At 34.0% G+C, this 27269-nt stretch overlaps 1 protein-coding gene across 1 annotated transcript; it reads right to left on the bottom strand.

The window, feature by feature from the left end:
• Positions 1-1156: 1156 nt before the first annotated feature.
• On the bottom strand, positions 1157-27123 carry FYTTD1 (forty-two-three domain containing 1). Its single transcript, XM_019723682.2, has 9 exons — positions 26892-27123; positions 22514-22642; positions 15236-15384; positions 10338-10450; positions 8138-8234; positions 7673-7734; positions 6102-6176; positions 5160-5286; positions 1157-3601 (listed from the first exon to the last, which is right to left on the bottom strand). The coding sequence occupies exons 1-9, from the start codon at positions 26992-26994 to the stop codon at positions 3503-3505; spliced, it is 954 nt and encodes a 317-aa protein (XP_019579241.1). The 5' UTR covers positions 26995-27123; the 3' UTR covers positions 1157-3502.
• Positions 27124-27269: the final 146 nt, after the last annotated feature.

The following is a 27269-nucleotide window of genomic DNA, read 5'->3' as shown; positions in this document are numbered from 1 at the left end:
TGGGTGTTACTGAATGTTAGGAACAGATACAGAGAATTTCCCTGCTTCTTCCTGTTCATTTTACAGGCTGAAAGTTAGGGGTAAAGGTTTCACTCAAATCTCAATAGCTCTCTCCAGCTAATCCTTTTTAAAAAGGGTCAGATTCCAAATTGACCCTTTCCATGCAAAAAGAACTCTTTAAAGGGAAGCTTAAAAACCACATGCTTTTTTTTTTACAGTGGCAAAAACAATCATAATTCTGATTAAAGTTCAAAGACACACTGATCAGAAATGAAATCATTTTCTGCCCTAATACTGCCTACATTCAGAATGTATGGCATTAATTCTCTTTAGTGCAAAGTCAGCTATTTTTCTCTCTTATCCCCTTATAATAGAAATCAGAAACATTACCTCACCCAAAAAAGAAAAATTACCGACACTATGTGTGAATTATAAAGCTATTGACAGTAAAATGATACACATATCTATTGTAACAAAAAAAAAAAAACACCATTGGTCAAAGAAGTCTATGTTTCTTCATATTTAGAAGTATTTTATGATTTGTTTATAATTAAAATAGTGAAGTTTATGCCTGTTAGAAAAAAACGCACAGTCTGATTAGGAACACTGGCCTTTTCTAATAGGTCTACATAATTTGAATACCGAAATAATGAAGTCTCATAATCATTACTGGTAGATTTACCTACCATGCTACAAAAGCTAAAGTATTGGTTTTACCGCTTCTTAGGTATCTGAGAAGCCACACACCCTTCCACTACTTTCTGTGGGTGTTTAATTCAGTTTATTATGAATTGAGAATTAAAAGATCTAAGCTCAAAAAGTGACTCTGCCCCACACAAGTCTTGAAAAACCAGGTCTCACTTAACTAAGATGTAAAAAGAGGGGATGAACTGGATGACCTCTAAAGGCTCATCCAGGCCAATATTCTGCATTCTAAGTAAATGTGACTCTATTTTAACTCCTCCTGGCAACTTTCTGTTGGAGCTATGAATGAAATGGTCAAAAGGCCTTTTAGAGGGATTGAATATGAGTCTAGATTGATTTACCAATTTAGCTAGTAGGTAGCTTTTAAAACCCTGAAAGTTATAATCACTACAAAGGTTCTACAACAGAAAAATCTAAAAACCACAACTCAATCTTTACAGCTAAGAATAAATCACGTGAGTACTGTAAGATTTTATTTGTTAAAAATGAACAGCTTTAGATCTAAATGTAACTTTTCCAAAAAACACCAAAAAGTACAGTGTAAAGCGTCTCCTCATTAAATACAAACGTTCATTTTGTGATGCACTGCATCAATGTTTTGCATATACCTTGATGCAAAGGAAATACATTTAGGTTGCATCTTTTTTAAAGAAAAACTTTGTGAAGAACTGAAAAAGGATGACTACAACCACATTCAAAGGAGGAAAATTTCTTCCACGAAAGCATATTCTTTTGTTTATATACAACACATTAACACTGAAGAATTTTAATTTAGTTGTAACAAAAGCAAATTTTATATTTAAAAAGAAAATGAAATTACAGATGCATGAAGAGCAAAAGTTTAACATACCAAAGACACTGTTGTTTGATGAACTTAATGTCAATATTTGGGGCAATTTTTAAGGTTTAAAAAGAAAAGCATTAATAATAGCTTTGTACAATATTTAAAATAACGAGACAATGAAAACATCTTTATACCATATTTTCACAAATTGTTCTATAGACAGCAAACTCGTGCTCAGTTGTTTTTCCTTTGCTTTAAAATAAGCTATCAGAAATTCTAAACCAGTCTAAAATGTATTTGTTCATGGATCAAATCTAAGCATTCATTCTTGCAAAAATGTTTTGCAGTGAGTCCTTGGCCTAAAGAGAGACTAGAGTTTATTTCCAAATTGTGTGACCGGCTTCCAATAATCCTTTATCAGTAGACTTACTGGCAAAATACCAGATATTAAGGATCAGATTTAATTCTTTGGTATAATAAGCATGGAACTGTTTTTGATAGCTTTCCGTGGCTAGCATGAACCATGTAACCCAAGGAGCATGGGAGACAACAATGAAATCTAGTATACAATGCAAGGCAGGCAGGAGTTATAACTTAATGTTTTGTTTCGCTTTTTGTTTTTGTTTGTTTTGTTTTTTTTAATAGGGGAAATCAACACTAATAATACACTCTAGGGAAGCTAACACCTACTTAGAGGTTTTAACATTATAGCAAACCAAAAGGTTAGCTTCAAAATGACCGAACTTGTAGCTGGGTATTTTGCTGCATTTTGGCATTATACCATAGCTTGTAGATTAGAACCATCTGAGGACTCAGCACTAGCTTGGCACAGCAAACCAACTCCTTCTTCCCCTCCAGAGTGTGGCTGGGTCGGGGGACCTTTTCTCACCATAAATGCCTGAACTTTACACAAGAAGTCAGAGTGAAATGTATAAAATAAGGTTATAATGTTACTCTAGTCTCATTTTGCATTTTTTTCTTTGTGACATATACTAGTTTTGTTTTTGGAGCTGTATACTGTTTATTTAGCAAGCTTAAACGCTGATAAAATTTAACTTTTTGAAAAAGTATAAGACTTTATGGCTATGAATTTTACTATCAGAATATCTAAGGGACTCAATCCAATTTAATTTTTCTAAATGTCATTTAGAGACTTCTTTGTGGACACTAGACTCAGGATTACCATAAATCCAAACATTATAGCTATGACCTGGGTTTTAAAGTTTTTCACCTCAGTTACCAGTACCTGTCTTCAACCTCCTATTTCCTCTCATGCTTTTTTCATTTACTTCCACAAACTGTCAGATTTTCACATTGGATCTTCTCCAAGGCTCTACTAGATAATTTTGTAAACATGCATTTACAGCCTTCAAACAGCAACATTTTAAACTGAGACTAATGCCTAGAGTCACCTTTCTCGTTAAAATTTCAACTTTAAAGATTTACAACTCTAGAGGATTGACCTAATACTATCTGAAAAATGAGCCAAGTTCCAGATATTCCCATAAAACTTAAAACCCAAAAGTAGAATTCTAATTTTTTTAATAGCGCTAATGAAAAGTCAACTGCACTTATTACATCAACACTATTAAAGAATAACTGACAGCAACCAAGGGACCTACTCATATTTCTGAAGACCAAGATTTATCATGGCAAAGTGTAAAAAATGGGCCAAGGAGATGAGATCCTAAATACCACTATCAAAAAATAATTAATTTCTCTTTCTGTCTTCTTTCTGCTTCATGAGGAACCAAAAAAGTTAAACAGAACTGTTCTGTCTGGGCCAACCAAGAAATCTTTAAGAACAGATAGGTATATTCCCTGTTATTCTTTCAGGGCACTATTTACACATGTTTAAAAAAAAAAAAAAAAAAACTTCAAAAATAAAAATAAGAGTAATTTAGCCTTGTGAATATTTTGAAATAAAGTTCCTTGAATTTCTGTGATAAACTCTTCAAGCAATTCAACTTTTTAAACAGAGTCATCACTCCAAAAGTCCCTTTGACATGGGATCTATCCCACGGTTACAAAGCGGCTTCCTCCTTTGTTGAACGTGAGAGTGGCTCTTTGTTCCTTCAGGATCCCAAATCGCTCATTCAAAGTCATTCCTGTCTAGAGAAAACAAAACAAGACAAAAATTAACTTGATTGTAAGCCATATTTGTTTTGGAACAATGTGCTTGTACATGATGGCAATTCACAGTAACAATAGCTAACGTTTCCTGAATATTTATGTGTAGGAACTCATTTAATTCTAACAAAAACCATATGAAACAGGTGAATTTAGTGATGTTTAGAGAAGTTAACTTGCGACTTGCAGCTCCAGGATTTAAACCAGGCAGTCTGAGTCAGGATCTCTTATCTTCTAAGCACTATAATGCCTACATTATACACAAAACACATATACTATAATGCCTATAAATCATATATCCAAAGATTTCTCTATCCGAATTATTTTTAGGCTCTGAAAACACTGCCACCAACTCTAATGATACTTCTGATAAAAGTTGGGAGTTAGTCTTGTGAATATTTTGAAGTAAATTTTCTTGAATTTCTATGAGTTCTTGAATTTCTATGAACTCAAAATGAAATTCAAATGAAAATCTGGCTTTTGATAAATAGCAGGAAGTACACCCCAATTATACCTCATCATTTCTGAAAGGACAAAATAAAGTAAAAATAGCAAATTAAATTTGGTCAAATTTCTGAAGATATTTCATATCTTCAATTCAACAGATTTTATGTCAATGGATATAAAAAAGTTATGTGACACAAAACCCAACACCTATGCATGATAAAAATTCTCAGCAATTTAAGAATACAAGGGAGTTCCCTCAGGAATTCCCACTTCTACCCAACATTGTACTGAAGGTCCTACCCATTATAATAAAGAAGAGGTTTAATGATTGGAAAGGAATGTGGAGAATGACATGGTAGTTTACACAGAAAATCCTAAGGAATCTATAAAATTACAAAAAGTAGTAAGTAAATTTTACCAAGATCACAAGATCCAAGGTTAATATAAAAAATGTCAAAACTGTAGTGAGATATACCATTCCACATACACTTGGATGGCTATAATCAAATGACAGATAGTAAGTGTTGGTGAAGACATGGAAAAATTTAGAACCCTCATACATGCTGGTAGCAATGTAAAACAGTGCAGCCACTTCTTTGGAAAACAATCTGGCAGTTCCTCAAAAGGTGAAATATAGAGTTACAACACAACATAGCAAATCCAGTCTTAGGTATTTACCAACCTGAAATGAAAACATAAACTCACACAAAAACCTGTGAATGAATGTCCAGAGGAGCATTATTCACAATAGCCAAAGAATGGCAACAACACAAACGTCTGCCAACTGATGAATGAATAAAATATGGTATATCCGTATGTGGAACAGTATTCAGAAATGAAATATTGATACACTATAGGTGAACTTTGAAAATACTATGCTAAGTGAAAGAAGTCAGTCACAAAAGAGCACGTATTGTATGATTCCATTCATATGAAATGTCCAAAATAGGGAAATCTATAAACAGAAAGTAGACAAATCAGTGGATTCCTAGGGTTGAGAAAACTTAGGACACCCTATTTAATTCACATTTGTTTTGTTAACTGAAATACTCTCAGTGAATGGCTCAGAAAAATACAAGGGAAAAAAATTTACCTGTTTTCCAACACTATTTATGTCAAATTGCAGGGGGACACCTTTAGGAACTTTCTTTACATCAGACTGCTCCCGTTTTGTTAAGAATGAGGGTACAGCAGTACGAGTTAATCGTGGTTTCTGAGTTCTATTAGGAAAAAATTAAAATGAAATTAGACCAGTTTTATCAAAAGAAGAAAAATGAATCATTTGCTACATAAGGTATATTAACTTGTACTCATGTTGAAATGTATTAGAGCTATTTTGTGGTCTCAAAAAAAAGTACATGATTCTTGATTGACTAGAGACTAAAATTTATAATCACTCACAGAATACCTCTTTAAGTAGAACTATAAACTTTTCAACCATTTGGAATGATTGGTGATTTCCAAATCTTGATTTTCTACTTAAGAAAACAGCAAGCTCTGAAGTCTTAGAGACCCATCTCACATTCTTTTCATTTCAATTATTAAAATAGCAGGATATATCAAAAACTCCATAAACCTGGAAAGTTTATAATGCAATAAATATAATGGTTAACTAAATTAAGGTCATCTAAATAAAAGAACACACTATGAAGACTTTTGAAAGGAGGTATGTCTATGTGTACTGAAAAGCAAAACTGTTCAAAATATACTGGGAGGAGGGAGAGAAGGGAACAAGTATGTATAGTATTATTTATTATACATAAAAAACAGATGTATATATTATTTGTTATACATGCACCAACTTTTAAAATAAAAATACTGTTGTATGTGGTTGGTTACTTTGGAGCTGCAGAACCAGGAATCAAGGGACTTTTACTTTTAACTGCATACTATACTATTTCCATTTATAACCACAAGTATTACTGTTATCCTTGTCTCAGTTTATTTTAACTTGGACATCATATTCTGAGCACAAGTCCACTAACTATTATATATTGAGAGGTTATAATTTCTGCAAAATAAGGAAAAGACTTACACCGGGCACTGCACTGCTCCAGGATTATCAATGGACACAGTCAAAATTCCTCCATTTGTGGTGGAAGTTCGCCATCTAGTTTCAGAAAAACCAAAAACTGCATTAGAATGGAAGTTCATAAACCTTACAGTGCATTTAACATAAAAAGCATACATTTTAAAGTAGTCATTACTTTTTTCTTAGCTTTTAAAAAATAGATACCTGCGCCCCATCATGATATAATTAATCAGCATCCTGGGTACAAGAACTAGACATTTTATTAAATATTTTTCAGTGTTAACAAATATATGTACATTTAAAAAACCCCAAATAATACAGAAAGGCTTCTAAAGAAAAGCAACAGTCCTTCATCTCACTACTCTCCCTATTCCTGCTCTCTAGGGCAGTACTTTTAACCTTTCCTGTTTTTACTGCTTGCTTGTTACCTCCACTTCACTAAACAAGATGCCTGTGTAATATTTGCTATGATTAGGATTCATCATACTATCTTTTAGTTTTCCTAGTTAACTCTAAATGTTTTGATGGCTGTATCAATATTTTACTTCCAGTATAACTTTAAATATATTTAAATCCCTCTTTCAGTAGTTTCTTGACACCCTCCCCTCCCCACTTATAAACAGTAACTCTCTTCTTTCTTTCCATCTCTTCTCCCACTTTGTACCTCCCACTTTTTATCAGCTTTCCTATTATATTTACATTAGTCCAAATCTGACATTTACATTATATTCTGTTACCAAATTAACAATTTTGCGCTTTGCTCCATACATTGATTCTCAAAATTCAAAACAAACAGCCAGCATTCATATTATTACAATTATGTAAATATTGTTCAAGTAGAAGCAAATAATCTATTATCATTTTCTTCCTTACGGTTTCCAATGTCATGATTCCTGTGTAAAAGAATACTGCCAGTATCAAGTTTCCTTTCTTACACTCCGATTGCTCAAAATCACGCCCCATTTTAGGTGGCATGATATCTGTCTGGACCATGATATTTGTCTGGACCATGATCATGTTTTGTATGTTTGGTTTTCCAAAATTTTGAATAGTTTAATCTCAAAACTCGATCATATTGATGGAATTAGAATGGTACAACTCATACTTGAAAAGTGCAATTCTAACAGACAAAAAAATATTTTTGAAAAACCTTTATAGGGATAAGGGGAAAAAAAGAATATGTGAAAAGGAAAAATATCTAGTTTTTAAAGGTATACAAATTTTACAGAAAGCTCTATGGATTTTCTTCTATTTATTCACTGAATAGGTTCATTTGTATAAAAGCAGTTACAGAAAATGAAGAGCTGTTTCATTAAAATATAATAATCAGGCAATAAAAAAATTAAAAATATAGAGCAATGTATTTGGTGCTAAAACTGTTTTAAAATACTGACGTGAAAATACAAAAGATTTTTGAGGGAAAAAACAGCAAAAAAAAGGATTTATTTCAGGCTCAATGGTTAATTTACTTTAGGTCTCATTTAATTTATTTTGGACTAGGGCACAAAGTATTTTGGGTCGCTAGTATTCTGGGATTTTGTAAATGACATCGTGAAGAACAAATTGAAACTTACTGACGAGTTCTCTTTGCTACTACATCGTCTAGCAGTTGTTCTGTGTTCAACTGGGCCTGAACCTGAAGGGGAAAAAAAAAGTAGTAGATCCCACAGAAAGCAGAGGATTTGAATCCAAAGATTATCCTCCTAACTTTATAACCCACTGTGATATGTGTATGCATGCAGGAGGGGCATGTGCTTATTGTGGCAACACCTCTTTGTTGGGATTCCTGAATCATAACAAGTAATAAAAACAGGCTTATTCCTAAATAACATTTTAAATTCTTATATGATGTTGCTATTGAGGACAAGAGAAAAGGGGGGTGGAAAAAGAAATTAATTTAATGTCATATTCTCCACACCCCAAACCCAACCCCTACCTCAGCTATGAGCCATTTCTATGATTGTGGATTACTAAAGATGAATGTTCAGGATCCTTTGTTTAGGTAAAAAGAAAACACCACACCAAGGGTTTTTTTATACCTTCAGGCCTCTTCTGAAAAGAAAAGTTGCCTGACGAGTGTCTTTCTGGTGACTTAATTTATTTCCACTCCTGGTATAATTGGCTGGAATGTTATTTCTGCAACAAAAACACATACACATGAGTAACAGTCTGAGCCACTTAACAACATTCAAACATCTTGAAAAAAATAAGCAAAAATAATTAAATTCATAGGCTGAAAATTTGACATACACTAAATATGAAGATTGAATTATTTCCTTATTCACAAGAAGCTATTGAGATTTGATTTATAAACATCTCCCTCTATAGCATATTACATAACAACTTGGTTACTTTTGAACTAATTTATCTTGCAAATATTCAACTCTACAAAATTCCAAATATATAAGATCTCTTCTAAAGACATTAGAAAATAACATTTTTAATGTTATTTCTTAAATTTGGCAAAAGACGTAAGTACAGATTTATTTACAGGATTAGTACAAAGAAAAACCATACCTACTGTGCCTAGTCAAACTGCCAAAAAGAGAAAATCTTAAAGGATAACATCTTTTTCAGTTTTCTCTTCCTTTCTCACTCAGAAACATTTACATATTAATATACATTACAGAGAAACTTATATTCTTCCACTGCTTGCTCCTTCACACACAGAACAACGTATCCTTAATTATGTTTCATTTGACGTTTATCAATTCCTGTCTAGTTTCTATAGAAAGTTGGTAAAATATGAGAAAACAAATTTGTATATTTACCTACTTAATTATTTTTATAAATAAATGCTTAACATGTTGCTTAATCTTACCTCCACTCTTATAGAGGCTCAAATACAAAATTTCCCTAGCTAGCCCAATTAGCATGGGCTCATTAATGAATGGCTCATGCAATTGACAAGTTCTTAGTAGGTGAGAAGTTCTCCGTTTCCAAAGATACTACCAATTGATTCCCGAAAGAAAAAGAGATGATAGTTAAGTAAAACTGCAATTTCAGCCATTCCATTTATATACAAAGACTTCATTTCAGGGTTTTTTTGTTTTGTTTTGAATTCTTTTATACTATAAAGATGAATAAATGGTACTTGAAACTGAAATAAAAAGGTAACTTTGCAGCTTGTCAACTTCCTTTTTGCCCATTTTATCCTTACAGAGAACAAAATGCCATAACAATAGGTCATAATATTTAAGTTTTTGTTATGGCTTTCAATTTAAATTAAAATAATCTCATCTTAAGAAACATTCATGCAGAATTCTTTCTAAAAGTTTGCTTTCCACAAATAACATAGCAGGTCTGACAATTAAGTCCGCAAACTTGTTGCAACAATGTTGCTAACCTTTTTTTATTATCAGAAGGATTATTCATTATAAATTTGTACCAACTGGACAAAGAGTTAACCAAGTTAACATCTGGAAGTGCTGAAGAGGCTGCGCGAGAAAGTTAAATGACCTGAACTTTTTGCCAACAATGCATGGCTCCTGCATCACGACAAAGCACCAGCTCACAGGGCACTGTCTGTGAGGGAGTTTTTAGCCAGTAAACAAATAACTGTATTGGAACACCCTCCCTACTCGCCTGATCTGGCTCCCAATGACTTCTTTCTTTACCCGAAGATAAAGGAAATATTGAAAGGAAGACATTTTGATGACATTCAGGACATCAAGTGTAATACGACGACAGCTCTGATGGCCATTCCAGAAAAGGAATTCCAAAACTGCTTTGAAGGGTGGAATAGATGCTGGCGACGGTGCATAGCTTCCCAAGGTACTTCGAAGGCAGGTGACTGCAGTGATATTCAGCAATGAGGTATGTAGGATGAGTTTGCGAACCTAATTGTCAGACTTCGTACACTGTTCTATTAAGAGCCTTTGAGACTGAGTAACAAATTCAGCTTTCAGAATTCCCAATTTTGAATAAATCTGCCTGAGGTGTTTTTACCAAAACAATTACCTTTTGCAATTTTAGTCTATATGTCAAGAGAGGTAAAGAAGCAGAGTGATGCTTTTATAAAAAGTTTATAATTAATTAAATTCATCAATAACACGGGTCTAAGAAATAAGAAAGGTTATTTGTAAATGCTTCCATATTCAGATAGACATCTCAAATATCTGTCTTGAAAATGACCGGAGAACTATCAGAATCATTGAAAATCCATTCCTTTGAACACTTAAGAAAGAAGTATGTCTTTATGCAGGATAACATATTATTGTCTTATATCTGAATACTTACTTTCTATTTAGCTGGTTAGGTCTCTTGAGAACTGCAACTGTTTTTCTCTGCACTTCATTTTGTCTCAGAAGGTTTGCCTTCCTTTTTAATGCTGGAAAATATCGTTCTATATTCTTTCAGAAGGCAAGAAACTATGTTAATCAGACTGCTTTTTGCTATATACCCTATTACAATAAACATTTCTGAGGCACAATGGACAGGGACTGACAACTACTTAGATGTGCAGGTTAGAGAGAAAAGCTAAAATGACTTGAATATTTCCAGACTAAATGACTAAAAAGACCACCATATTATACATAAAATACTTGCAACAAAAGAAGAATTTGGACAGAAAAATAATTTTTTTCTATTTTAGATCTGTTCAGTTTGAGGTGCTCTGGGGGATGCATAGGTGATAGGGAAACATGAGTCTGGCGCTCAAGAGAAGAATCAGAAAGCCAGAGATATATATCAGGGCATCATTTATATAAACATGGTTTTTGATATTAAGTAAAGGGATAAGAGGGCCAAGTTCCAAAACAAATGTGTGAGAAAGAAAAAAAGGAGGTTGTAATTATAATAGCAAAGAATCCTGAGTACAAATGGTTAAAGAAAAAAAGGAATCAAGAAAACTCAGTTATCATAGAAAACAAGCACATGAAATGTCCACTTTTTTTCCCTCCACATATATAAATTCAATCCATCATTAAAGCCTAATTCATGTATCCAAATTTTCCATGAAGCAGTTTCAAAAGTCCTTGATAATATAGACCATATCTTAATCTGGACTCCCTTACATTTTAATCATATGTGAAGTACTTCATAAACATTGATAAACTAAAAATTGCAAAAATTATAAAAGTCTTCATTTTCTTGAACATTTGGAAAATAAGCAAATGTAAAAACAGAGATAAAGAATTACCAAGAGTGTAAGAGAAATGCTATGAAATCAGACTAATGGCTCATTCCAAGGTTTGTATTTTGTCTTAAATAATACCCTTTTATAGGTAAATGTGAAAGATCCTTCTATGATGCTGTTGTCACATATTATTTTCCTTCAAAGCACCTGCCATATTATAATCATATAGTTATTTGTGTGATTATTTAATGTTTATCTGAGTTTTCCATAAGGTCAGGGATTTTCTGTTGAATTACTGCAGAATCTCTTGCATCAAGCACATAGTAGGTACTCAATCAACACTAATTAAATAATAAATACATGGACTAGAACTATAACAATCCATTAATATATGACTTTGTGTTCCATGGATCTAAGGTTTGTATATGTATATAAATGTATTTTAAAAAGTACAACTAGGGATAAGTTTTTCTTTCATAGTTTGTTTTTTGTTTTTTTGTTTTTTAATGAAAGGCAAGAAGCATTTCTTTGAGATCCAAAAGAATAGCCATTCAGGCCTCTTTCTGCCATCTTTCCATGTAATATAAACATGCCGCCATAATGGCGCACAGGAATATCCTCCTGATCAATGCTCTGAAAAGCATCAACAATGCCAAAAAGAGAGGCAAATGCCAGGTTCTTATTAGGCCGTGCTCCAAAGTCATCATTCGGTTTCTAACTGATGATGAAACATGGTTACACTGCCAAATTTGAAATCACTGATGATCACAGAGCTGCAGAAATTATTGTGAGCCTCATGGGCAGGTTAAACAAGTGTGAAGTCATCAGCCCAGATTTGATGTGCAACTCAAAATCTAGAAAAATGGCGAACAACCTGCTCCCATCCTGTCAGTTTGGTTTTATTGTACTGACAACCTCAGCGGGCATCATGGATCATGAAGAAGCAAGATGAAAACACATAGGAGAGGAAAATCCTGAGATTTTTTTTCCGAGGAATGTAATACGTATGTGCAAATAAAATGCCAAAAAGGGGGGGGCTATTCAGGAAGCACTGATTAAGGCCAAATCTAAAGAGTGTTCTCTCTTTCATAATAATTTTGATATAAAAAATTATTCCTTGAGCAAAAGAAATCAAGGATTTTAGTTTATTTTTAATGTTAAATTTTATTAAGGTATTATTTACATATAATAAATTTTTAAGCGTAGAGCTTGATGAATTTGGGTAATTACAGAGAATCATAACCAGACAATGACTCATCTGTTATTAGAGTTTCGCCTTTTCTACAATTTCTGTATTCTAAAATACAGGTCCTCGAATAACATTGTTTCCTTATAATGTTGAGGAGATGCCATCAGAACCTAACTCTTACCCAATATAATACTGTATATCAACTAAATTTAAATAAAACATTTTTTTTTTAAAAGACGAAAAAAAAAAAAAAGAACCTAACTCTTTTTTATCTCAATCAGCCTATGTATGGTAAAATCGGTTTTGTTATACATCCTTTTGCTTTAAGTTACAGAATCTATCTACAGCGTTAAGTGAGGACTTACTATAAATGGAATCACACAGTACCTAGTGTTTTGTGTTTGACGTCTTTTGCTTAGCATGATGTTCTGAAATATATATTCTTGCTGTCTTGTGTATTAACATTTATTCCTTTTTTATTGCTGAACATAATTCCATAATATGGCAATAAGAGGTTTATGTTTAACTTCAAAATCAGATAAATGATTAAAACTACCTATAAGCAGAAAACAACTGCTGTATATATCAACAACAAATTTTTTAAGTTCACAGAAGTACTAAATGGTTTAAGTATTATCTGAGTCAAGTTAAAAGTTCTATAGAGCATTAGTTTTAGGAAATTTGGAATCTAAAAGGGAAGTGTTATAGGACTGACACAAAGTTCTATATTCCAGTAGAAGAATCCCTGAATAACTTAAACACAACTTATACTTGATAGATACTTTAATTTGAATCTAACCAAAAATAAAATTCATTCTTAGATACAACCATTCCCCTCTTATCATAGCCATTTGCTGTATTTACAATAATGTAAATAAGTATGCTATCTTTCTCACTTATTCATTTCATAGGTAAGAAAACGTGTATTTTTATTGAAATAAAAACTTACCAATTTATATAAACTACAGTAAGGGAGAGATAAAGTAACAGAAAGTCTAATTATGGTCAGAAGTTTTTTTTTAAGTGTAAAATTTCAAAGTATATATAGCAATTCAAGGCTAATTAAGTTATTTAGGTGACTTGTTTAATGAATAGGATAATGAGTTATTTATATATAAATAGAATTTTCTAAATTGCTAGAAAATAATCTGCTTCACAATTACTACATTGTATCCTAATCAGACTCTTAATCTGAATTGGGGTTGAGAAAAGGGTTTTTAAAAGAAACAGCAAATTTCAAACCATACCTTTCCCAAATTCTTCAAACTTTGAATAAATAGATCTTATTTTCCAGTATATTCTTAGCATTCTATAATTTAACATTTTCAATTTTCATTATTTTCAAACAACTACCACATATTAGGTAACTTGAAATTTTTACTGGAGCAAGTAATTAGAGTTAAACCCAAACTCCCTTCCAGTATCTATATCCCATTAATGTTTTCTAACTTCTAATAAATAGTAAGTGCCGTGATAAAGTTTTAGAGGAGAAAATATCTGTTGGTGGTGGCAGAATAGAAAAGTTAAGAGATCTAAGGCTGTTGTGGTTCTTAACCAGAATACACGCATTTGAGATAATTTAAGGAATAAATGTCCTGAATTTTTTTTACAAGTACATATTATGTTCATAACGAGAAAAACCAAAAAGATTAAAAAACAGAACATTAAATTCCTTGGTAGCTCAGACTTACTAAACTTAAGAAAGAAAAGAAAAACCACTTGTGAAACTATTTTAAGAAATGCTTTGGCCAATTCAAAAATTATTCATTGAGATGTAAATAAAACTATTAAAATTTGAGAAGTAGTTAACTTATGGTAGGTAAATAATTGTTAACTCTAATTAAAAATATCAACCGAGGGATAGTTATCTATCCAAGGGAAATGAAAACCTGTATCAATACAGACTTACAGGTAAATGTTCACAGAAACATTACTTACATACCTAAAAAGTGAAAACAACCAAAATGTCCATCAACTGGTAAATGGATAAACAAAATATGGTATATCCATATAATGGAATGTTATTCAGTAATAAAAAGGAATGAAGTACCGTGCTTCCCCAAAAATAAGACCTAGCCAAACAATCAGTTCTAATGCATCTTTTGGAGCAAAAATTAATATAAGACCCAGTCTTATTTTACTATAATATAATATAATATAATATAATATAATATAACATAACATAATACCGAGTCTTATTTTATTATAAGACCAGGTCTCATATAATACCGGGTCTTATATTAATTTTTGCTTCAAAAGACGCAGTAGAGCTGATTGTCCCGCTAGGTCTTATTTTCAGGGAAACAGGGTATTGATACACACACGCTATAACATGATGAACTTCAAAAACATTATGGCTAAATGCCAAACCACGTATTGTTATATGATTCCATTTATATGAAATGTGCAGAAAAGACAAAGTTACAGAAAATCTACAGAAAGTAGAGTAGCGGTTGCCTGGGGCAGATGATGAAGTATGATTGAATGAACAAGAGATTTCTTTTTAGAGTGATAGAAATATTCTAAAATTAGATTATGATGATTGTATAACTGTAAATTTTCTAAAATTCATTAAATTGTATGCTTAAAACAAATGAATTTTAATATAAAATTATATCTCAATAACCTGTTAAAAATTGTACATACACACATGCACAGAAAGTCCAGAACCTGTTAAAAAAATTTGTATTTGAGAATGTGGAAATTTAGGTATTATTCATGAATGACAATGATTTCACCTTTTTATATAAACCCCAAAGTGCTACACAAAAAATCATATTGAAATAAAATGCTCTGTGAAGGTCATTCACAGAAGTATTAGTATGAATAAAGGAAAAGGGTATCTGACTCAGGATTAAGCCATCATCCTACCTTATCACTTAGAGGTGGTCGATTCATAGGGCTAATTCCTTTTCGAATTCCAGTTGCTTTCCTAGCTGCAAGTCCAGTGATAACTCCATAAGGACGTTTCTTTCCAGGCATCACTCTTCCTCTACGACTCAGACTATTCTTACCAAAACCTGTAAAAGGGAAAAAAAAGAAGAAATGATATCCATCTAAGAGGGGCTCACAGGTGACAAGATATTCTATTTCTTAAGCAGGGTGAAGAGTATGAGTGTTTTTTTATTTATTATGTATATAATATCTTTTATAATATTATATTATATATACATATTTTTTAACTACATATCTCATTTTTAAAGAGGCAATAAGTTGCACTGGAAACGGTTCTGTTGCGTTAATGAACTACAAAGGACTAAGGATTCTCACATTTCCCCACTAGCTACCCTCTATCTTCGGCATTACTTTCTCAACAAACAGGACAACTTCAATTTTCCCTGTGCAATGTGGTAGCCACTAACCACATGTGGTTACTGAGTACCTGAAATATGACTAGTATGAAATGAGATGTAACTAAAGAATGTACAATATTTCATTAATTTTATTATTATATGTTGCAATGATATTCTGGATATACTGGGTTAAACAAAATATATTATTAGTATGTGGTTCACATTTTAATTCTGTTGGCGCTGATCTAGAGTGGAATCACTACCTTTATCTCCCATTTACTTACTACGTTGCCACCTGGCTTCTTTATTTTCAGTTCTACTATATTCAAATTGCTTTTGCTGAAGTCCCCAGTGAGTTCCAAGGACATATTTTGGTCTCTGTGGCATGTGACATTACTGATTTTGCTTTTCCCGTATGTATCTTAACTATTTAAATACTTTTTTTTCTAATTAGGAAAAACCCCATGCTCACTGCAGAAATCTTAGAAACATATGAGGCACAAATTAGAAAATAAAAGTCATCAATTATTCTACCACCTAGAGATAACTACTACTAACATTCTGTCTTTCTAGTCTTTTAATAGATATACATTTAAAAAGTTAATATTTTTAGTTTCAACTATTTTTAAGCAACTCCAAAGATTATCACATGAGGTAAATCACAATTTTTAGTATCAAGTGCCTAGCAGGCGGATTGAGTCAATCTTCTAGCAACCACATTTCAAACTCTATGTACTGTTTTGTAGTCCACATTAACACTTTATTGTGAATATTATCCCAGATATATAACATTCTTTGGTTGCATTATTTTTTAATGTGCCATACTTGATTCAATCAACTTCATATTAATCATTTCAGTTACTTCTAATGTTAAACTATTATAAACATTGCAATAACACTATAGATTAATATTTTTATACATATTCATGATTATTTCCTCAAATTATAAATTTCCAGAGGTTGAAGTGCTGTATCAAAGAGTAGAGCAAATTAAGAATTTTGAGTTACACTGTAAAAATCCCCTCCAGATTGACTATATTTATTTATATTCCCAGGAACATAAGAATGCCACTTTTTCCACATCGCTGACAAATCTGAATATTCTTTTTAATCTTTACCACATGGTATTTGAAAAAAAATTTTATTTCGTAGTTTACTTATCTGGTAAAATGAACATTTTCCATGTGTTTTTTGGCTGTCTTCCTCTATTCACGAACTGTCATGGTCATAAATCAGTTTTCTAGGGTCAAGTTTTAATTTCTTTTGATGCTTTGATACATTTATAATTAATTTTTCAAGAATTGACATTTTTACAATATTCAGGAACATGTATCTTTCCATTTATCCAAATCTTCTTTTGCCTCTAAACTGGCTAAGTTTTGAGCTTTTCTTCCCATAGATCCTGCACATTTCTTGTTAAGCTTATTACTAGGTATTTTATACATTTTGTTGTCAATCACAAAAGACTTTTCTAGTAATAATTTTCGTATTGTCATTCCTGGGACTACAGAAAATTATTAAAGTTTTAATTAATACCTTTTAATCAGCCACCCCACTGAACTGTTAATTGTAATAGTCTTTCAAATTTTCTTGGGATTGCTGAGTGACAATCATATTACCCACAGATGATAGTTGTCTTCCTTCCAATAATTACACCCCAGATTTGTTTATTTCTTAATGCACCAGCCAGAAATTCCAGAGAGTCATGCTAAGTAACAATTGTGATACTGGGCATTCTTAATCTTAATTCTAATTTTTTTGGGGGAATGTCTTTAGAATGGTATCCTGTATAATACCACACACCTGTAGGTGTGTAACAGGTCTTCCAACAGAAAAGTTTCATGATCAAACTAAATAAAGTTAAGTTTTCCTTACTGCAGCATTTCTCAGGACTAATGTGTGAAAAATCTCTAAGACAGAGATAATATAGTATGTCATTCCCAAACTTATCTAATTGTAGAATGCTTTTCTGTGTTGTACCTATTTTGAGACCAGAGTCCAACACAACAGTTAGGAAAACCTGTTGTGTTTTATGATGGTCGAATTAGTTACCAGTTTATTGCCTTTCAGTTCCCAATTCACTTTTCCCTGTCCTGCTTTGGTTATGGAACACTTCTTTTACCAGCTGGCACCAGGTGAAACTTTGTCAGTAGAGGGCACTGGAGGGACTCTAAGGAAGGGGCTTTTTCTTCCAAGTTCCTGTGAGCACCTCAGGACTTGTTTCTGTGGTACAGGACACCCAATGGCACTCATTATCCCTCCCCCATAAGCTGAGGCTATGGTGCTGCAAGAGAGAGGCCTAGGGCACAAAACTGGAGAATGAGTGATGCCATAAATTTGGGGCTCTAGGCTTCTGTATACTCGCAGATCCAGTCTCAGGCATTGCTATAGTCTGGCCCTACTCACCCTCCAGCGAATTTAAGCTGCATCACCCTCACAGATGGCTTCCCAGATAAGTTCCACCAGCATGACAACTCAGTTGGTGGGGAGTTCTTCCAGATTTGTTCCTTTCTTGGGTGCTCTGCCTCAGTACTAAAGGTACTGATTTTATTACTTTTATAAACAAAGAAAAAAAGCAATAAAGATACAATATTTCAAATCAAATTATTGCTGCTCTATGTGTGATTTTCTTCTAGAATTGCAACCAAATGAAGATTAAGCATGTTGGGGGAACCTGTATATTCAAATGAAATCTACAACTACTTGCTATTTTTATTTGGATTAAACCAAGCAGCTACCATTAACTGTGCTAGGCATTGCACTAAATACTTTAACCTAAGTGAGACTTGATGAGGTAATGATAACATCTTAATTTTTGCAGGTGAGCAAAGTGAGGCAAAGAACAATGACTATCCAGAAGTCATAGTCAGAAAATGGAAGAGCCATGATCTAAGTGCAAGTTTATATGGCTTCAAAACGGAACAATTTTCCAAGCTATTATATAAAAACTAAAGAATAATAAAAGGTACAATGTAACATATGGTATAATTCCAAAGAGAAAAACTATTATAGAAAAAGTGGGGACTAAGCTAGGTATTACGAAATACGCCAAGATATGACTAGGAATATAGACATGAAGTGACAACTACAAAGACATGGTCAACTACAGCATATTGAAAATAGAGACAGTCTAGGGAAAAGGATAAGAAGTGAATGAATGTGGTGGGCTCAAATCAGAGGGCATTTAAGTGGGGATAAAAACTACACTTGATAAGGAATAAAGGGGTCACAGAATTCATGATCAGATTACATCAGTCTAGAAGCAATATCATAGATTGAATGGAAGAGGGAGAGAAAAGGCAGTGAGACCATTTCAGATGTTATTGCAGCACTCTAACAAGACATGATAAAGGACCAGGAGAGGAACAAAAGAAATTTGAAAGTATTGTATTCCAAAAGAATGAATGAATTAGTGGAGTAAAGAGAGAGATACCAGTTTTAAGCTCAGATGGGAAAGTCTCATTAACAGGAATAAAATTGATTAAAAGGAGACAAGTATGGGATAGAATTCTATTCATGAGTACCTTCTATTTCTGACTGTTAGAGTCACTGTTCCATACTCATTAACCTTTCCATATCATTTATTTCTCATCAGTGGCTTCTCCTCTACCTTCTAACAAGCCTAGATCACCCTTTCCCCCTCCTCTTCCCTTTCTATCTTTGAATAAACTCACTAGCCATATCTCAGCTTTAGCAATGGTTCTACCATTTTCCCCAAAAAATAAGACTTGGCCGGACAATCAGCTCTAATGAGTCTTTTGGAGCAAAAATTAATAAGACCCAGTCTTATATATTATATTATATTACATTACATTAGACTTGGTATTATGTATGATATGACATATGATGTAAGACCTGGTCTTATGTTATAGTAAAATAAGACCGGGTCTTGTATTAATACGTACAAAAATAAGACGCATCCAACAAGGTGTTATTTTCGGGGAAACACAGTATTTTTCACCCTTTCCTTGTCATGTTTCATAAAGTAAGAAGACCTATACATACTGCCCCAATTCTCTCCCTTCTTATACTCTGTAACTGCCTTACATTCTAAAACGCACTAGTATGAAGAGGTACTAAAGACAGCGTCTAATGCAATAGTCTTTTCTTAGTTTTTATCCATTTAACCCCTCTAGAAAGTTCTCGTCTTTCCAGAGCAGCTTCATTCTCATTACTTCAACTACTACCTCTACGAAGATCCTTTCACATTTTCAGCTCCAGTACAGCAGCAGTTTAACACTAGCCATGTATCAGAACCACATACTGAGCCTAAAAAAAAATCCTTATGCCTTCCTTATGCAGATTTTGATTCAGTAGAAATGGGAGCGCAGCCAGAGCATCAGTCTATTTTATACGTTCCACAAGTGTAACCAAGGTTGAGAACAACTAAAACTAGAGACAGAATGTTTCATCTTTCTTTTGAATCCTTAGCTCAATCCCTTCCTGAATTTCCTTCTCAGACACACATCTACTTGCCTCAATTTCTAGAGTCTGATGAAGATATGAAGGATTTTCTGGGAAATGTCATAACACTGACTCCTTTCTGAGTCAACACACAAATATTCCGTCTCTTGTACCTCTAAAAGAAACAGCATTCTCAAACTATTTGGTCTTAGGACTTCTTCAAAATTATTGAGGAACCCAAAGAGTTTTTGTTTCTGTGGGTTTGTGTTTACTGATACTTACCATACTAGAAATGAAAACTAAGATATTTAAAAACTATTATTTCATTAAAACAATAATAAACCCACTACATGTAGGGCAAATAACACATTTTTAATTTAAAAAAACACAATTTTTTCCAAAACAATAAAAAAATAAGAAGAGTAATACTGTTTTACATTTTTGCAAATCTCTTTATTGTCTGGCTTAGCAGAAGACAGCTATATTAGTATTACAAAAATAGTTTTGACCTTTTGGACCTGGAGTCTTGGGGATTCCCCAGGGTCCCTGGACAACACTTTGAGAACAGTTGCTGTACAGTATTCTACCACTGAAGGACATTTAAGTTGTTGGTACCAGTATTTATTGAGTGACTAAATTATATTTTGGGCACAGAATTAGAAAGACTTCACTCACTTATTTGTTCAGCCATCAAAAATAATTTATTGAGTATTTGCCAAGGGCTCTTTGCCCTACATGTGCTCTTACCTCAAGCTATCATCCTCACTGACATTACAGTGTGGAAATCTAAACTTTTCTTAACCAATCAGAGCTTATAAGACAATCCCATATCTATCTGCACACTGACAGCAGGAGCTGTTCTATTTTAGGCCCTGTCACATGTAAGTAGAGAACATACAAGTGCAAGTTCAATCTTGTAACATTCTAAGCTGCCCCTAGATATCATTTATCTCAAGACTCAGATCATAACCCCTTGCTAAAAGGAAAGCTCCTATTTCACCTTATCCATTAAATCGCCACTGATCTTCTTAGCACAAAATCCCCACCTAAAGCCCTATATCGGAATCTCTCTTATGACATTTATCAACTCTGTATTTTTTATCTTATCTCTGTTATTAGAAATCTCTTGAAGTAAAAGACTGCATCTTCCTATACCCTGAGTACCTGGTCAGTCCAGAGCATTTATAGGGTATTTAACATACAGTAGCATAAATGAATATATTTCTGCCTTCTGTGAACTCTAATATCATTTTAAAACAAATTATATATAAAATATGGTATGATGTGTAACATTTTAAAGAAAATTTAAATCACTGGAATTAAATAGTAATTTGCTATAGCTAAATACCTGTCACAAACTACTTGGGTTCCAGAAATTATCAGGGAAGAATAAATTTTTTTGTAGGGTCTAATCTTAGCTACAGACCCTATTTATAAAAAAGCATTTCAGAATATGTTGACATATTAGCTGTTAATCATAGAACTAATTATGTTCCCCACTGGAGATTATTTTTTATGCTTTTAAATATATAGGATAAAAATCAACTTAGGAGCTAGTTTATCAAACATTATTTCATGTGTGAAGAAGACCTAGAGTTTTAAAATTCCGAACAGAGGTTTATTCTAAAACACTGATACAACTGCTAAAAAAGTTAATGAGTCAGATATAATTAAGTGTTCAGTTATGCTTTAAATCCATTTTGGAACAAGATGGTTAAAAATAAATAAGCTTCCAAATTACCAAAAATAACTATATATGTAGAGCTCCAAAATCATTAGATCACATCTAAAGCATTCAATTCTGAGTGTCACCCTTGGAGGATTTAACAAACCCTAAAGGTCACGGATAATAAGATAAAGAGTCTAGAAGTCATTTTCTGTGCAGAACAGTAGTCTCCACATATTTAAAAAGTTTTCAACAGAAAAGGAAGTTTGCTTCCTACAACTCTGTAGAATTAATAGGTAGGCATGATTTAATTCAAATCAAGAGAAATTTTCTAGGAAACAGAGTCATCTCCGATAATGGAATAAGTTGTCTTGTGAGGTGGTATGCTCTTTCACTGAATATATTAATATTTAAGCTGGAGTTACAAAGTCATTCATCAGACAAGCTACGCTGTTAAAGGAACATCTAATGGGGAAGGAGGTATGACCTCATGATATGTAAGGTCCTTTACATATCATGTTAATAATTTATAATTTAAATACACTTTAGACTATTTTTATGCGGAAGTTACTTTTAAATGACTTAATATTTTTAAGAAACAGTGCTATCAACTATTTAAGGCAACTTAAATTTTCACCAGATTTTAAGATTAAATAAAAATGAGAGTAAATACAAATCACAAACATAGGGTACTGGTATATTTCCTCCATGTTCTAAGTGTGTACTAAAGATAGTATACTACGAACCCATACGTAACTGCTCTACATTCTTACTTCCAAAACTTACCAGAATTCTGTTGGATTCCCCATCGTACTCTCATCCTGAATTGCCGGGCGCCACTTTGCTGGAGTCTTCTATTTAGTCTCGGAAAATTCTGCTTCTTTCCTTCCTTTCGATTCAATTTGATGATATCATCTGTGATAGAGGAATGTGATAGTTATTTGTTTTCATGTTTAATTTAATGACTCAATTATGCAGTCTCATTTTCTAGTTCACAGATTTCCATTGCCCCTAACTTCTTTTATACTTTGAAAGCACTTGCATAAGACAATAATGATAAGAAGATAAAAGCTCACATCAGCCAATACACTAGAACCACTGAAGAAAGATTTGGTAGGAAAAGTTCAAAATCACAGCCCAAAGCAGACCTACAAATTAATGAAGATTTCTGTTATCCATAGTATTTCTTTCCCTGATAAATGTAAATATCAAAAGGCTGTTTATAAAAATTACTAATACTTCTTTCTATAATCACAGACTTCTCCAGTTGTTAAAGATGACTACCTTTCAATAAAACCACAAGCAGTCAAAAAATAAATCCTTCAATTAAAAGACTAAATTTCTAAGTTCATTGCAATCACCAAATATTTATTAAGCATATACTATGTGCAGTGAATATATGTGGCAGGCTATGCTGCAACAGAAACAAACAAAAGTAATATATAGCTCCTGTTCTCAGTTAGTTTAAAATTATTGATGGAAACAGACATGTAAATACCAAATACAAAATCAAAAAAGTACCATAATAAAGATATAGTATACAAAGAAAATACTATTGGTTTCCACTCCTTTAGCAAAGTAATTCAGGGTTACCTTATTTTTCTTTCTACAATGCTTTCTCTAACCCTCATTATTTCCAAAAACACTTTCAAAGTATTCCAAGGTAATTCACAAGTATCACATCACTCTAATATCACAACAGAACAATGTGAAGATCAGAAACAAAATATTCTCCAGATTCCTATTTACATCTGTTAGAAGGTGGTTAGTAGAACAGGGACAAGAGTCAATAATATTGTAATAACTATGCACACTAGATGGTTAACAGACTTATTGTGGCAATCACATTGTAAGGTAAATATCGAATTACTATGTTGTACACCTGAAACTAATACAATACTGTATGCCAAGTATACTTTAATAAATTTAAAAGATTACTACAAGCCGAAAATATTCATTGAAATTGTCCAAACAATTTCTCCCAAGTCCCAACTCCAATATTAATTCTGATGACTAAGCATAAAGCAAATAAACCAAAGAAAGTGAACACAGTCAACAACTTCTTAATAAAACATCACAAAACTAATTAACCTCAGTGATTTATTTTCCCCAGACTGCTCTAAGCACAAATAATCTAACAACTTTATCAATATAAGTAGTCTTTTGTCAAGTCAAAGAAGGAAACTCAGATTATAGGAGGTTTTTTCTTATATATTACTACTCTACAAATCTGTAATCCTTAAAACTCTTAATCACATTCAAACAAATATTCATATAAAATAATTCAAATCTCCCCAAAGTACTTCATTATCTTCTTGAGATCAATCCTTCACCTTCAGAAGAGTTCATCAAAGTTAAAGACACTAAAACAGTTTAAAAAAACAAATAAATAAAAAGGTTTCTTTTATACCAGATATATGAGCATATTAAATTCTCAGTGAGCGGAAAGGAAATAGACACTACTTTTGAAACATTACTTTCCCTTAACAAGGTGCTATTCTTCACCAGAAGTCTAAAATTTCAGAGCCATGAGTACACCAAAAAAATGAATGTGGTCTGGGGACCGTAAAAAAAAAATTTTAAATAGAGCATTATAGAGCATAAACACAACTAAAAATTAAAAGTAGCAAAGCATATAACAAGTATAAAATTATGTTTTATATTTAAACACTTTATTATCTAAATCCTCAAGTTAAATGAGCTACTACGGCAGAGAGGATTCTTCCAATCTAAGAGAATGGCACTCTCCTACTCAAGGAGAAGGTAGGATAGGTATCAGAAGACAAAAAAATCAATTATGATGAGCTACTTTTATAAAAAAGTTGCTTCCATAACATCAGGGGTATATACATAGTCCTAAAAATAGTAATAGCAGTAACTGAGTACTAACAGACATTGTTCTGACATGTAGTCATTTAATTCTCACAACAATTCTATGAAATAAGTACAATAATACCCATTTTTACATTATGAAACTGAGCCACAATGAGACCAACTACTGGTAATCTTGGTAGATATTCTACATGAATATTCATATAATCCTGGTAGAACCACTATTTAAAACAAAACAAACAAACAAAACCAAAATTAGATCCTAAAACCTCTGCAGACCTGATAAAATGAAACATTCACAAAGCACAACAGTTGTCTAAAATATATTGCTTCATCCCATCTCTGTAAAATTCTCACTAAAACAAAACAAAAAGGCACCTGACAGAAAGCTCTTGCAGTACTACTATATCTAACAGTTATGTTCTTGGAGGAGAGAAAAGAGATCAAGCCCTCTATTTTAGCTATTCACAGAACTTCATTTCTACCTTCAAAGAGAATTATCGCTCAGTTTTCTTCACTTGAACATACTAAGCATACAAAATACACACAAAATCCTAGAAACTTAAGAAATGCATTGGTTCTGAAAATACTTGTTTAACACTTTCTGCAGTAACTACAGCTTAGGGCTCCAGAGCCAGAACAAAATCCTTGCTCCATCACTTACCTGTTGTATGACTTTGGGCAAGTTATTTCTCTAAGCCTCAGGTTTTGTAAAATGGGAATAACAACGATTTACATAGTACACAAGTATATATATATAAATACAGTGCTTACTGTTCTAAGCAATTGATATGTGCCTTGACTCATTTAATATTTACAGCAATCCTCTAAAGTAGATAAGCCAATTTTTACCACATTTTTACAGATGAGGCACTGAGAAGTAATTTGCACACAACCACAGTGCTATTAGTGGCACTAGCAGGATTTAAACTGAGACAGTGTGATTCTGGGTTCCATGTCTTTATCATTGGAGTACATACCTCATAGGATTATTATGAGGAGAAACCGAGTCAATACACATAAAATGCTTAGTCCAGTGCCTGGCAGGTAGTTAAGCACTCAATAAATATTCGTTATTATATTTTTTCTCAAAAGACTTCTCATTCCTTTAGGGTTCACTACTGACCAGCAGTAAGACAAAAGTTGAGGCCAAACCTATTATTTCTGGTGATTTCCTTAATCCACATACTGGGTTCTGACTTGTGGCAGTCATAGAAACCAAGAGTGCTTGACTTCTGACTAAAAACTTTGCAGATGAACTACAACAAAAGAAAAATACCGTCCTTGGAAAAGTTACACCTCTGTATCCACTAGTCAGGTACTTTTCAAATATCCAAAACAGAAAGAGGAGGCAGAGCTAACTACATCTAATAAAATTTGAATCCAGACAAAAATATAATTCCTTTTAAACTAGGTAAGCCAAACACAGACTCATGCCTCAGTAGTGCTAGATCTCAATTTTTAATTGAAGCACCAATTCTCCGGCTTTTTACATAATCACCAAACCACCATGCCTCCCCTTCTTACACGACCTAGATCGCATGCTTTATCTGTCTTCGTATCAATCCATGTGAATCTCTCCCTCGGTTTTTGCTTTTTTTCCCCCCCTAATTATCTAACTTGGAGACCCAGATAAGGAATTGTGCTTTTCTCAGCACCGCCTAATAAAGTACCATCTAATGAAGTCCTGCCTAACGATATTTTCTTTCTGACAAACGCTCGGGGGTCAGTGCCCAGTTGTGGCCCCGAAGTCTGGCACAGGTCACAAATCGCCGACTCTCGGGGGCGTCTTTACACTTCTCGTTCGGCGCCAGGCATAGCCCTGGGCACAGAAAATGCCCAACGAGCCCTTTTCTGGAAGTACTGATTTTAACCCAATGCAGATCCAGCCGGGCTCTCCGAGCTTTCTCAGAAAGGATGGCTTAGTCGCACCATTCCTCTCGCTCCCGATAACGCTCACAGTGAACACGCTCAGTGCCTCATCTGAAGGGGAAACCCCCGGAGTTTCCTCACAAAGAGCTGGGGTCACCCGCGAGTGGTAGCGCCCCTCTGGGGGGACAGAAGCTACGCACCCGTCGACCCTCAAACCTCTCCGGTCCCGCACCACCATCCTCCCTGACTTCCCTCCTCAGACACAGCCCCGCCGAGGGGACCCCCGCACTCGGCACCAACTACCGCTCCCCCTGTCCCCAGAGGCCCTCACTGGGCCCCGCCCACCGCAAGAAAACTCGATCCACAACTGCGGCCAACCGCTCCTTCCCCCACAAACCGCGATACTTGGTTCCACCCACATCCTCCCCCCACTTCAACTCGGTCCAACTCGGCTCCTCACCCAGAGACATATCAATTTTGTCGAGGTTTTCATTACTGCGGACTTTCGGCGGCGGTGGCGGGGTCGCCGTGGCTCCCACTAACCGGGTACCAAACCGGTTCATGGCTGGAGACGCCGCGCTGGATCAGTCAGTGGAGAAGGCCACAGCCTGAGGCCTGCCACCTCCCACTCACGCTCACGGACTAGCTGCACCGAGGCAGTGCGCACGCGTGCTGGCGGCGTCCTCGCCCTGCCAACCGCGGCTGGGTCCGGGGGAGGGGCTACGGGACCTGCGGGCGACCGGAGCGGCCCCACGCTGGGACTTGCTCCTAGCGGCCCTTGCTGGACAGGAGGAGACATTGCACTCGCTACTCGGCGCTTGCAAGGGCCGTGGTTTCA

Source organism: Rhinolophus sinicus, linkage group LG01 (genome assembly GCF_036562045.2).
Source record: "Rhinolophus sinicus isolate RSC01 linkage group LG01, ASM3656204v1, whole genome shotgun sequence".
Classification (NCBI taxonomy): Eukaryota; Metazoa; Chordata; class Mammalia; order Chiroptera; family Rhinolophidae; genus Rhinolophus; species Rhinolophus sinicus.
The sequence above is the reverse complement of the archived record's forward strand: the minus strand, read 5'-3'. Positions and strand labels throughout refer to the sequence as shown.

What these genes read in the sequence shown, in the direction of transcription:
- FYTTD1 (XM_019723682.2), bottom strand. Translation starts at nt 26,994, where the DNA reads ATGAACCGGTTTGGTACCCGGTTAGTGGGAGCCACGGCGACCCCGCCA. An exon ending in GGGAATCCAACAGAATTCTG is followed by an intron (nt 15,385 to 22,513) that starts GTAAGTTTTGGA and finishes TCCCTTTTACAG; the next exon opens with GTTTTGGTAAGAATAGTCTG. An exon ending in GACCACCTCTAAGTGATAAG is followed by an intron (nt 10,451 to 15,235) that starts GTAGGATGATGG and finishes GCCTTCTGAAAG; the next exon opens with AATATAGAACGATATTTTCC.